Raw genomic sequence first — 14,291 nt, forward strand, 5'->3', positions numbered from 1 at the left:
GAGTGCTCACTTGGACTCACACTCTGAAGCGAGTTAGAAGGGACCCTAGCTGTTATTCAGGCCAATCTTCTACCCACCAGCATTCCCCCAGACAGCATCCCTTTCAGGGAGGTGGATCCCCAGCCTGTGCTAAGAATCTCTCCATGGCAAACCCACAAGGCCCTCAAATCTTTTGTTGAACAGTTTAAATTATTAGAGATTTTTAAAACATACTGATTCAAAAATTGATCTCCATGCCATGTCTGCCTAAATGACACGTTGCTACCCAGTGGCAACCTGGATGGCAAAAATCTTCTGAATGATAATGTCCACCTAATCGATCTAGAAGCTAGCAGCTTCCATCGTCTTTACAGTTCCAACTGTGGAAACCATGCTCTCTCCCCGCCCCTCCTGTACATTCCAAAAGGGAGACTCTGAGCCTGTTTTACGCTATCCGTAAATATTACTGGAGCATGTCATATTTCTATCAGTGCCCTGGGTATTGGAAATAAGGCCACTGAAGTACTGTCCATAATTAACCATTTGGCTTTGTCCAGGCTTGTCTGTAACAGGCTCTTGGAAGCCAGAAAAAGGAATCCAGTCATTTGATTTCCTCAATAAAGCTGCATTTGATTACTCAGGCCGTTTATGAGCTCTACATCAGGTGTGTTTCTGCAGAGAGAAAAACACAATAGTTTTTCCAGCAGGGATTTCTCATACACAAAAGGGTGCATACAAAAGCCCGCAGATAATATAACAAGGTTCTCTTATTCATTTAAATTTTTGATGAATATTGGAATTAAAGAGATTTCAGTCATCAGAGAGTAACAGAAATACATTTTTTTTAGGCAAATGCTTTTGTGAACCACGACTTTACATATTCAGCCAGCTGCTGTGTCCACAAGAGTATTCCTGTTAATTTTTGTATTTTTCAAGATGAGTCACAGTAAATTAATTCCCAAGCTCTCTATTCAATCTCCTGTTCATCACACCAACTTAAAGGTCCAGTCCACAGAGCCACCTTTTAAGAAAGAAGACTTACATTTAATTTCAAAAGACTCCTTAGAATCTGGGTCAGAAAGCCTCACTCAGGAGATTAAGTGCCAGTCTGAACTTGAAGACCGAATGCAGGACAATGATATGGAGCCTGACAGCTTGGAGGAGGACAGCCTGAGTGAGACAGAAGAGGAAGCAAGCCGAAAAGCAGCTCAGGTGGCCAGCAAGGAGAACCTCTATACCCGAAATGCTGGTGCGAATAACAGGTAAGGAATTGGCTCATAAAAGAAGACATTGGGCTTGGAAATGTATTGTTACATAATTACCGCACTGTCCCAGGTGGAAGGAAGGATGGACTCTTATAGTGAGCACCTTGTAATGTGTGTAGGACAGGTCTCCAAGCAGCTAAGGACAGCTTGGAGCCAGGATTTTTTGTCACATTCATTTTTTTTTTATTAGAAGAAAAAGTATGACAAGAATCATTGTTATATTATTAATTATTAATAATAAGGGAGTTGCATTTCTTACATTCCTTATTTTCTGTCCATATTCCAAGTGCCTCCAGTGATTTCTCCACCTCACCTTGGAGAAATCCCAGCAAAGGCCTGGTCTAGAAAAGTGCCGACTTGGAGTCAGGTGGTCTTCAGATTGGACTAGACACTTCTGTTGAGTGTGTAATTTTTTTTTGTCTTTTTGTCTTTGTGGGGCCGCATCCACGGCATATGGAGGTTCCAAGGCTAAGGGTCTAATCAGAGCTGGAGCTGCCATCCTATGCCAGAGCCACAGCAACACCAGATCAGAGCTGTGTCTGTGACCCACATACACCACAGCTCATGGCAACACCGGATCCTCAACCCATTGAGCGAGGCCAGGGATCGAATCCACAACCTCGTGGTTCCTGGTCAGATTCCTAGTCATTTCCACTGTGACAAAACAGGAACTCCTAGTGTGTAATTTAGAATAAGTCACTTTAGTTTTTGGCAGCACACCTTTCCTCACCTGTCAAATGATCCAGCTTGCTTCCCCCATAGGAATGCCATTACTGTCAGTAAAGAATATTCCAGGGGTAGAATCCTACCTAAGCTTGTATGAGGTCTACCTTTTCAGGCTTATATAATCACTTAAAGGTTTAATTTCTAATAATCAGTATTGATGGGACATCAACATTATGCTAGATGCAACCAAAACATCTAAGAGAACATAAATGAATGCAATACTACTCAGTTTTTTGTTTTTCTTTTTTGTCTTTTTGCCTTTTTCTAGGGCACTTCCGGGGCATATGGAGGTTCCCAGGCTAGGGGTCTAATCAGAGCTGTAGCCGCCAACCTACACCAGAGCCACAGCAACACAGGATCCAAGCAACATCTGCGACCACAGCTCACGGCAACACCGGATCCTCAACCCACCGAGCAAGGCCAGGGATTGAACCCGCAACCTCATAGTTCCTAGTCGGATTCGTAAACCACTGAGCCACAATGGGAACTCCCAATACTACTCAGTTTTAATGAAAACATTAACGCTATGCTAGAGTATAGAAGTTCAGACTGTTGATTAGAAAGGGGTTCAGGGTAGTGATGAAGTACAGAGTGTTCAAGGCAGATCGTGCAGGTCCACAGTCTGCCACTTACTAGCTGTGTCACCTTGGCCAAGCCCATTTAAATGCTCCGTGCCTCAGTTTCTCATCAGTAAAAATGAGATAATATAATAGTTACCTCACAGAGTTATCGTGAGGCCAGGTTTATGCATATCAAGTGCTTAGGACAGTGGCTCTTTATAAGTTAAATAATTATGTTTTAAATTAGGGTTAAAATAAGTGGAGGAGATTTTATTGAAAGACCTAGACCTTGGGGAGTTCCCATTGTGGCTCAGTGGTCAACAAATCCAACTAGCATCCATGAGGACGCAGGTTTGATCCTTGGCTTTGCCCATTGGGTTAAGGATCCAGTGTTGCTGTGAGCTGTGGCGTAGGTTGCAGACGTCGCTCAGAACCCGTGTTGCTGTGGCTATGGTGTAGGCAGGCAGCTGCGGCTCCGATTCAGTCCCTAGCCTGGGAACCTCCATGTGCCACAGGTGCAGCCCTAAAAAGAAAAAAAAACCTAGAACTTGGGCAGGCAGGGTCTTAGAGACTAGGTAAGATTTGGGGGAAAGAACAGAATTAGAGAGAACGTATGTGGCGTGTGAAAATGTCGCCCTTGAGGGCAGAGGATTTGTTCTGAGTGCAGGGAAAGTAGACGGAGGAAGGGCCTGCTTCCAGGGCCATCGTGGAGTGCCACCAGCCCACGCCACCGATAGGACATTGAACACACAACTCAAGTGACTTGTCGCAAGGAGACAGTTGCAGCAAAGGCTCAGGCGCGAGCCAGAATGAGAGCCCAGCCCTGAGTCTAGTCTTCTTTTTTCCTTCCTTATCTCACTGGAAACATCGAGTTGAATCAAGCCCATTTGCTTCCTGGGGAATCTCACAGTACAGTCAAGTGATGAGGGGCACAGCCATAGAGCTGGGAGGTGAAGGAGGGGCTTAGGACGGCTTTATCTAGCCAGTCCCCCCTGACTAGACCGGGTTGGGTATACCTGGAGGAAAAAATGCCAGTTCTTGGGGAGGACAGTGAAATGACACAGCGTTTAAGGAAGATCATTCTGCAAGCTGGCGCATTTTGAATTAGAGAGTAAAGACACAATGGACAAAGGGACTACCAGATGGTGATATTGACCAGGACAACAGTAACAATAATGATATCTCTTTTGAAAGGCCATCTGTAATTTCACTTACTACTTCATTGTAATCCTGCAAGGAAGTACTGTTCTTCCCATTTTACAGCTCAGGAAAATGAAACTGACAGAGCGAATGTCTCATGTCTCAGTGCTTTGTTAATGAAGTTGGGTTTTTTAATTAAGAAAAAATTCTAACGGATAGAAAAGCAGAGAAAAATACTGCTTCACCCTATTGCCATATTTCTTTCAGAGATGTTTTTAAAAAACACAAAGTGTTACAGAGTTTCCTTGTTCTCCTCCTCCAGTCCGTCCCCCTGTCTTTCTCCTTGGACATAATCAATCGATACATACTTCGATATCAGAGTATATCCTTCCTAGTAACCTTGTACATTTCTTTCATATGTAAATTATCATTAGTGGAGATATACACACACATACACATATATATAAATTGACAGGGCTTGGTGACAGTTTAGAACTGGGGTCTGAAGGAACAAGAGAAGGCAGGTTCTAACAACAATAGCTTTTACAGAAAGCTTGTTTTGAGCCCATCCCTTTGCCAGACCCTTTCTATGTATCATTTCACTTAATCCTGTTGGCAGCCCCCACTAGGTGGACACTATAATGATCCCATCTTAAAGATTGCCAATGAGGCTTAAAGAAATCCGTTATATTATACCCATTTATTCCACTGGGTGAGTAATGGAGCAGAAAACTCAGGCAGTCTAACTTTGCTTTAAACCATGTTTTTATTGTAGCTCTAATCTAGGAGAGTCACAGTCTCCTAGGTAATAAATGGTAGTTTTATTTACAGAAAGGGGGGCATCCGTAAGGAAAAATCTCTTAGGATGAATGGGTATTCCTGTCGGTACTTTTACAATGAAGAAACCAAGGCAAGGATCCATTACGTGACCTCATTTCCCCAAGGTTGAATTTTTCCACTTTGAGTCTGTGCTCGGAGACCTGACTTTAACTGTGCTCTTTACCTAAGGACAATGTAAACACCACTCAACATATTTCAAAATAAAGAATAATACTTAAAAAACCAAAAGTATGGTCAGGGCCTTGGTCTTCTGATTCAGAGATCCTTAAATAATGCTATTTTCTTTAGACTGATGTGCCTTGGAAATCCCTAATGATAGACTATAACCCCCAGGGTTAGAATAAGTTATAGCTCTAGTCATTCTTTGGCTGTACAGTGCTTCATACATTGAACATGTAGAGGACCAATTCTCAGGATAAAGGCAAGCCGACCTGAAGCATTTAGCCAAGTAGCCTAAAAATATCATCCAGGTGAGTGTTAAGTTCTTAGCTCCTTTCTCTGCCTCACTTTAGTCCTGGAAACCTTTCCTAGGTATCTTATTGCTTGGATCTGAATAGTGTAGGAGCCATGAAACAGATAAATCGATCTCAGGCTCTCCATGTGACATTCAAGCAGGCTTTCACTTCTGTTAGTAGATGGCATTCTGGGAATTGTAGTTCAAAACAGTTAGTCAAAGCCTCACCTTAAAACCAAGGAAAATCTCTTTTTTTCTCGCTTTTATAAGCCACCACTTTAAAAGCCGCCTGACAAATCACTTGAGCCCTACTCTTGTGTTTTGATGTCACTAGACCCTCCTCAAAGCAATTACTCCCTTGTACCTCACCAAAGTCAAGCCACAGTTCCGATGTATATGGATTAGAGAAAACCTTTTACTTAATGGAAATTGGAGCAGCATTGACTGCAGTGAATGAATCAAGAGCGGAAAGAGGACTTTCACATGATAAGCCTTAAACCCCACTCCAGAACTAGCCTCGTGACACTCAGCCGTCAGGAAGAAAGACAATGTAATTCCTAGAGCATTAGAAATAACCTCTCCAACCCTGGGGCCTTCTGAAACCTTATGCATTAAAAATATATATATCAGAAGCCAGCAGTATGGTAAGTAGGATATGTGTTTGATAAGGTGTTATTTACAGAAATACTTCACTATAATTAGCTACCATTTGTAGGACTATTTGCTTGATATATACTATCTCGTTTATCCCTACGAGAGCCTCTTAGACATTATTATCCCCATTTTGCAGATAAAGAACCAAGGCTCTGAAAGTTGTGAGGGTTCATGCAACTAAGTGGCAGAGCCAGAAATTGAGCTGAACGAACTCTCCCCTTACTCCAAAGCCTTAGCCTTTTCAGTATCTCAATAGATGATCAAGGGCTGATCTGGTAAAAGGATCCGATTTTGCTCTCCAGCAAAAATTAAAGATAGAACAATTTCAGTATGGCCTAAACTGAGGCCATATTAAATATGCATGTAAAATTATACATTTCAGTAAAGTAACTGAAACTTTTAAAGGATCCTGTGCTCTCAGAATACAATAAATATTAATTATTTATTACTATAGTCATAGCAGCCTATATTCCTCAGCACTTCTCCTGGGAAACGCAGTGTTTTCACTCATCAAGGTCTGCAGATGGCCTTCTCACTCGTCACCTGGGAACCGTAGCCTTCATAAAAGACCCCACATTCTGCTTAATAAACCACCTTGTGCCAGAAATTACTGCATGGGAGATAGACACAGTAAGGGATTTTTAGTTAAATTGAATATTCAGAATTGTCTGAAAATCAAAATGGGACTCGGGAAAAATAATGTGCATTTTTATCAGTTGTGGTGGTAGATAATTTTTCCTCTCAAATGCTTTGGTATACTGTTGACCCTTGAACAAAATGAATGTGAGCTGAGCGGGTTCACTTATGAGGATTTTTTTTTTTTTTCAATAAATGGTACTATGGTAGTACAAAAATCTGTAATTGGTTGAACTAGTGGATGTGAGACCGTGGATACAGAGGCTATGGGACTTAAGCATCCACAGAATCTGGTATCCCCAGTGCGTCCTGGAACCAATCCCTCGCAGACACCAAGGGATGACTCTATGTTGCTTCTGATTAATAAGAATCAAGCCAAGTAATGAATGACAGTTTCTAGGATTTAAAGAGCAATACGGGATGATTATGCAAAACAGAAAGTGAGCAAAGAGATTTAGGAAAAACCAAAACTCAGTATTTTAATTTCCTCTCCAGTTTCCCAGACTGTTTTGTAGTACTCAGTGGAAATATTTAAGCTGACAAGAAACTACTGCCTCTCCTAAGTGTTATAGGGTTTGTTTGTTTGTTTTCCTCCAGTTAGGAAAGATGACACTTGAGGCCAGGTCTAATATTGTGGTATTATTAAGAACGTTCTGAGAGCTTCCAGAGGGCAACTTTCATTTTGTTGGTTTCTAGCAACATTTAGCCATGTTGATTTCTATTGTCTGATTAGATTGATTTTCAATTTAAGGCCATTGGCTGGCCAACCTCTTGTTTTTATTACTCAATGAATTTTATTACATTTATAGTTGTACAGTGATCATTTGAACCCAATTTTATAGGATTTCCATCCCAAACTCCCAGCGATACCCCCAACCCCACAACCTGTCTCATTTCGAAGCCATAATTTTTCAAAGTCTGTGAGTCAGTATCTATTCTGCAAAGTCCCTTTTATTTTTATTTTTAGTTTTTTGTTTTTTCGTCTTTTCTAGGGCCACACCCACGGCATATGGAGGTTCCCCAGGCTAGGGGTCTAATCGGAGCTGCAGCCGCTGGCCTACTCCAGAGCCACAGCAACGCGGGATCCAAGCCACATCTGCGACCCACACCATAGCTCACGGCAACACCAGATCCTTAACCCACTGAGCAAGGCCAGGGATCGAACCTGCAACCTCCTGGTTCCTAGTCGGATTCGTTAACCACTGAGCCACATGGGAACTCCTGCTTTTTTTTTTTTAGATTTCACATGTAAGTGATAGCATATGATGTTGGTGTCTCACTGTCTGACTGACTTCACTTAGCATGATAATGTCTAGTAGGTCCATCCATCTTGCTGCAAATGCCATTGTTTCTTTACTTTTAATGGCTGAATAATATCCATTGTGTATATATGTACCACATCTTCCTTATCCACTCCTCTGTCGGTAGACATTTAGGTTGCTTCCATGTCTTGGCTATTGTATATAGTGATGCAATGAACAATGGAGTACCTGAATCCTTCAGAGTCATGGTTTTCTCTGGATAGATGCCCAGCAGTGGGACTGCTGGATCAAATGGTAATTCTATTTTTAGTTTTCTGAGGTAACTTCATACTGTTTTCCACAGTGGTTACACCAATTTGCATTCCCACCAACAGTGTGATAGGGTTCCCTTTTCTCCACACCCTCTCCAGCACTTATGTTTGTAGACTTTTTGATGATGGCCATTCTGACCTTCACTGTATTCGTCTGTTTCCACTCCCATGTAAATTAGAAAATATAGAAATCTTTGGTAACTATAATTTTTTAATGGATTGAATTTAAAATAAGTATGTTTTTCAACATTTATATACATTTCTAAGTTTTGCATGATAGGCCCAATTCAATTTTAAAAATAGTGGATTCTGAGAGCTAGCTCTTAGGGATCTTAAAGATCAATCTATTCCTTATTATACAAAGGAGGACCCTGAAACTTAGAGTGGATGAGAAACTCACTCAAGTTAACACAGTGGCAGAAACCTGGACCAGGACCCAAGTGTCAAGACCTGTCCAGTGCTTTTCCCATGACATCACAGCTACTGTGTATTCCAATGTTGTTAATATCTGGCATTTAAATTACAATAAACTGTAGTTCCTGTCATGGCTCAGTGGTTAATGAACCCAACTGGCGTCCATGAGGACATGGGTTCGATCCCCGGCCTCGCTCAGTGGGTTAAGGATCGGGCATTGCCATGAGCTCTTGTGTAAGTCGCAAACTCAGCTCAGATCCCATGTTGCTGTGGCTGTGGTGTAGGCTGGCAGCTGTAGCTCAGATTCAACCCCTAGCCTGGGAACCTCCATATGCCACAGGTGTGGCCCTGAAAAACAAAAATAAATAAGTAAATAATAAATTACAAGAAACTCTATCTAAAGAAAGTAAAAGCACCTGGAAATGTTGTAAGTCTGAGTCCCTGCCTTTTAGCCACTATTTCATTTCTGGAAAATGAAAAGAATATCCAAGCCCTCTGTGGAAAATGTCTGGCATGAGCATTGTAAACTCTCACTGGATGAGAGGAATTATGTCTCTAAATATGTACCGTGCAGTACAGTATATTCCTTGCGAAGATGCAGCCATTGTTTCACGTAAGATAATCTTAATAGAAACAAGGTACTAAAATATTACATTGCAGTTACTAGCATGCCCTCTTTAGATAATTTATTTTCATTTAACTCACAGATTGTCCTTGAATCAAGACTGATAGATTCTAAGAACGCGGGGCAAATAGCTGTTATTTTGCAGCCATAAGTCTGTTGTCCCGAGAAAAAGAAGGGACTTTGGATGGTTAAACTGTATAATTGCAGTAAATAAAATTCACCAGATAACAATCCAGCTGCTTCACTTGTGTGTGTTTCTATAGATAGTCTTTGGCCTTTGGTTCATTAAACTACCTTTCTTCTATTAAAATGTTTAATTTTTTTTAGCAGAATAAATGCCTGCATTAAATGAAATTTTCTGGGTTGTAAATAACCTCCCCGAAGCATTTCTGTATATCCGTGGAACTGTTTTATTTCATACTTGCAAAAGTGATTTTTTAATCCTTTGGGTTTATTTCATTTTATTTACTTAAAAGCCGTTGATAAAAAGATTAAGATGAGCACAGAATTCAGAAATCCTTGGAAACAATTGTCAGTTTTATAGCTCCTTAAAGAAGCATTAAAAGCTTTACACTTAAACAGAAATTGAATTTGCTGTTCATATGCAGAAAAGATTTAATGGCATATAAATTGAGAATAATTGTTCTGTTTAAAAGGATTAAATTAAACCTAAATCAATAATAACATGTGCAGTTTCAATTTAACTGCCTACTTAAAATAAAGTGGCAAATAAATAACTGCTAAATGATTAATAGCAATGCTTTTATTCACCTCCTCGACAGGCAAAATGGCCAGTTATTGAATATTTTATTATGAGTGCAAAGGATGTTAATTGTACTAGAAACATGCTCTAATTTTAGTAATTTTTGAATTGAATACTAAAGTGAATATGAGGCTCTTCGTTAAATGGAGATTTGATTTTATTTGGTTTGAAGTTGTCACAGTCAGTGCTCAAATCTGGTCCATTAGAGCCCCCAAAGAGGATGGTACACACGTGAGCTCGCCCTCCCCTTCCTCTCTGCATCCATCCCTAACCTGGGCATCTGAAGGGCAGACCTGGCATCTGTTGTCTGAACAGCAACAAAAGAGTTGTGTGTGCATTGTCTGCATAACCTTCTCATCGAGTGGGGGGAGGAAATGGGGTGCGTGTTTTGTGTGCAGATGATCCCCGATGAAGGAGCTCTTCACACTCATCTTGTTCCAGTGTGTTGACCTGGACCACACAACACAATTGAGCTGCTCAGCACATAAGCTCAGAACAATGGGGTTCTTTAGTATCATGTTCTGTTTCAACCATTAGGTTTGTTTCTCTGAAGTATTACAGCTTTCCGTGCTCAGGAGTTTGTAAAACATAACCTCCCATTTATCTCGACATATGGTTGCCATCCAAAAGGGGAGAAAGGGGGCCGGTTGAAGATAGCCATTGCAGGTGTGCACAGCGTGGTGTCATTAAAGCTCTTAGAAGAACCGTGTGTCTTCTAATTCTAATCTTGTAAATACACATTATTAGAGAACCTCTTCGAGAAACGTTTCTCTTAGCCAAAGCCACTCATTGCAGCTAATGTTTCAAACCCCTCTGTATTTTCAAGGTTTCACTTAAAACATCCATCTTTTCCAGGGCATGTGATGCTGCTTCTCTGGGCACCTAAGAATAGCAATTTGTTGAGAGGCTAGAAATGACGGCTCTTTTTGAAGGCCTAAAGTAATTGAATTCTCCCAGGTTCATCTTCTTCATCATCTTTCAGCAGTTGTTAAAATATCTCATCACGTGGAAACACTGACATTTCTTAATCCCATTTCCTAAATTACAGTTCAAACAGACTTTCCATGCTGCCTAGGTCATGGTAAAAAATTGGATTTTTAAAGATAAGTGTTGGTTCTTCCAGCCACTCAGGTGCCACTTAGTGCATCAGAAGACAACTTTTCGTCTTGGAAATAACTTAAGCCCTAGGGAGAGGAGACTCCCTTGAGCTCCATCAGCAGGAAACACAATACACACGAATGTTGTGTCATGGTGGCAGAATGCAACACACACACACACACAGCAAGCAGGGACCGGGGGTGGAGCTTTTATAGCGGTCCTTACTGGGACCGTCCTTACTCTGTGCCAAGACATAATTCTAAGCACATTTATGTACATGGATCTGCTCAATAGTCTCAGCAACCATGAGCTGGCTACTCTTATTTTTTTAGGGAGGTGCTATTATCATCCCCGTTTTATTGATGAGGAAGCCGAGGCACAGGGAAGTAACTGCTGGCACCAGGAATTCAGGGCAAGCAGTCTGATTCCAGGGCCCTTGTCCTTCGACTTGTGCCACACTGCTTCTCCGAGCTAAAATACTCCGTATTGTTTATTCCACATGACTGAGAGGAGTCTGTGATTATGGATGTTATGCCATCATCAGCTGATGCTATTAAATCTGGTGAGCAGTCCAATGGCCAGTTTTCTTAGGAAAACTGCAAAGGTGGAAGTCAGGGACTTCATTTCCTTCGACTATTGACAACTCCCTGTTTGTTAAAAAGAGTGGGCATGCCTCACAGGACCCTTTTATGAGCTCATCATAAGATCCTAGAATAAGAGGGTGGGAATGGACTTTGAAATATCATCTATCACTTGGACCTGCAAATAAGACGCGGACATATTTTCATTCATTCAACAAGGTCTGTCCTCCCATTTTAAACACCCATAACATTTTGTATTTCTTTCCGCATCTGGTTTAGTTCTTGACTGTTGCCTTTGGGACGTAAGATTCATCAGCCTGTCTCCCTCACTAGGCGGCCAGATCCATCTGCCTGCTTCCATTTTGCTCATCACTCACCTCCATTGCCTCGTACCTGGGGAGCCACTCACCACAAATTTGTTAACTGATTGATTGATTCTCTAACTCCCATAAGGCAGGCCCTGCAAAAACACCTGCTTTACCGCTGGGGCTGGCTGCATGAAATAGGATGAGTAGGTTAGGAGCCAGTACCCAGGACAGACTGCCAGGGTCTCTATCCTGGCTTCAGCCCTTGTTAGCTCTGTGACCTTTGAAAAGGTACGTAAGCTCACCCAGCCTTAGTTCCCTCATCTATTAATTGGGCATAACGATAGCATGTCCCCAGGGGGTTGTTCAAAGGGAGAAACTGGTGATTTCCTATTAGCACTCCCTAGATCAGCCTGTGCTAATATGTACTGTCTTCCCAAAGCCAGGAGTCTACAACCCACTGCAGAAAAGCCGCAGGACAGTGGCCCCCCTAGGATGTGTGGCTTTTAAAAGTTACCAACTCGTGCTTTAAATAGTGCAGAGGGCTACCTATTCTAAACCCCCCACCCCTGCGTAACCTTACCGCCTCTGTACTTAACCCCTTCTAAAAACTCATTGCTTCATCTCGCCAAAGTATTTATGTCTTACTATGATATCTTTGTTCTCTAATTAAATGATTTTTGCTAAATTAAAACCACACTCTCAAGTTAATATAGTTAAGCCAAACCCTTCAGTGAGTTTACCAAGCCCTTCAAGATCGCACCTCTGCTTAACCCCGAGCTCTACCTCCCACCCTCCTTTTTATCCGTGCAGGCTTTGTTCTCTGAAAGCCCCAGGTTCTCTCTCCACCTCTGTTCCTTTTTACATGGTGTTTCCTCAGCCTGGCTTAGCCCTCCTCAGCCTTCGGTCTCAGCAAAGCCATCTCTTCCTTCAGAAAGCTCTCCCTCCTTCCAAGACGGGGCTGGATGTCTCAGGTCCCGAGTCCCGAGGGCCCCGTGCTGCCATCAGGACCAGCAGTAAATGGCTTGTTTCCTGGTCTGTATCCCCCGACCAGGCTGTGAGCTCACCACTAACCCCACTAACTCAGTACGTGCTCGGTGAATGTCTGCAGAATCAATGAGCGAACAAATGAACAAGGAAAGTTAAATTCTGTCAAACCAAGGGAATGAATGAACGAGGAGAGTGGAATTCACTTTTGCCTTTGAAAATATCACAGATGTGGGGAAACAGCACCTTTCTTCATTTCAAAATATCTTTATGTCTTTATGTACTTGATTTACTTTCATCTTTTCTTCCCCACTTAACCAACCACCGCTGAACTGAGCACAGATAAGATCTGAAATCATTTACTGATTTGGTCCAATGCAGGAAGCTTTTCTGTATGTTTAGATTCTCATTTGCTACTGTTGTGAGTTTTCAAAAAATAAATATCTAATGCTGAGGTATTGATTCAAGCAACACGTCTTGCCTTCTCTGTCCACATAGCACAGGGCAGAGGTCAGGGAAGAAAGAAGAAAGGAGGACCCTCAGTCCTTGCTGCCCAGGACCTTAACTAGGTGAGGAGACAAGGTTGCCATGGTGAAAAGCGAAATAGGCACAAACACGGAACATGCTAAGTCCTCATTTTGATTTTCCGTGATCCTGAGAAATCAACCGAACAAACAGAATCAACCCCTATTTACAGATGAGAGAAACGGGCTTGGAGATGACATGGTTTACCAGCCAATAGACAGACCCAGACCTTGAGCCCCGGTCTCGCCAGTCCCAAGCCCAGATTGAGCCCTGCTGGACCCCTTCCCACCCCTGGTACAGTACATGCCGAGGGACCTTTTGAGCCAAGTGAAAGCAGGGCCAGAAACACGGGAGGGGACATCACACAGGGAAACCTCGAAGCCCCAGTGGCAGGGAGCCTGTGGAGTTTCAGGAGTGGCGAGTCACATAATTTGATGGTGATGTCCTCACCGTCACGGACCTCTCCACTGAGGCACGTTGCCAGAGGAAAAGTTCACGTCTCTTCCTTTGGTGGAAAAGAAAGAGCAGCCCATCCCAAGAAGTGTTCCATCTTATGATGTGAACTAAAAATTCAAAGTGACAATTTAGCAAGACATGGGAGTTGGGGCTTTCTGCTCTGGTTTTTGCTTTGCATCAAATCAAAGAAATCTAGGTCCACATTAAGAAGACTGAATTAGCATTAGAGGAACCATTAGTTTGTTTACCCAGCATAAAATGATGTCCTCTGTAAACGGGAATATCAAATAGCATAAAAGGCCTGGATGATTTACATTTTCTTTTTGATTAGAGGATTGCATCTACTGTGCTCAAGGAAGGAAAATCTCTCCCATTTAGCTTTTGAAGATCAAAGGGGCCATTAAATATGCCATATTACCCGAATTTTTTTTCTTTTTTTGGTTAAGGCTAGGAGGTGCTTTACAAATTGAGATTGTCCTGGGGAAAAGGAAGGACTTTATTTGGGGTCATGCATACTGATTATGGACTAGTTCACTCCCCTCAGGCAGGCCCCTATACTTACTTAACCTTTTATTAAGAGAGGGCCATCCTAACAGCTCAAAGCCCTGCTGACCTGTGCACTGAGTTTTGTCTACAGAGACCTGAGGACCAAAGGATGTGAGCTGAGCACCGTCAGTGAGCCATTGGCTGATTCCAAATGCTAGGGACCT

General features: G+C 42.2%; 1 protein-coding gene across 1 annotated transcript in view; it reads left to right on the forward strand.

Moving 5' to 3' along the window:
* The first annotated feature begins 831 nt into the window (after positions 1 to 831).
* JHY (junctional cadherin complex regulator) overlaps positions 832 to 14,291 on the forward strand; it is a 56,220-nt gene continuing 42,760 nt past the window's right edge. Inside the window, exon 1 of the mRNA XM_047754006.1 lies at positions 832 to 1,241. Coding sequence (XP_047609962.1) covers positions 916 to 1,241 — 326 coding nt within the window. The 5' untranslated portion in view covers positions 832 to 915. The remainder of the gene's footprint in view (positions 1,242 to 14,291) is intronic.

This window comes from Phacochoerus africanus, chromosome 11, assembly GCF_016906955.1.
Source record: "Phacochoerus africanus isolate WHEZ1 chromosome 11, ROS_Pafr_v1, whole genome shotgun sequence".
Classification (NCBI taxonomy): Eukaryota; Metazoa; Chordata; class Mammalia; order Artiodactyla; family Suidae; genus Phacochoerus; species Phacochoerus africanus.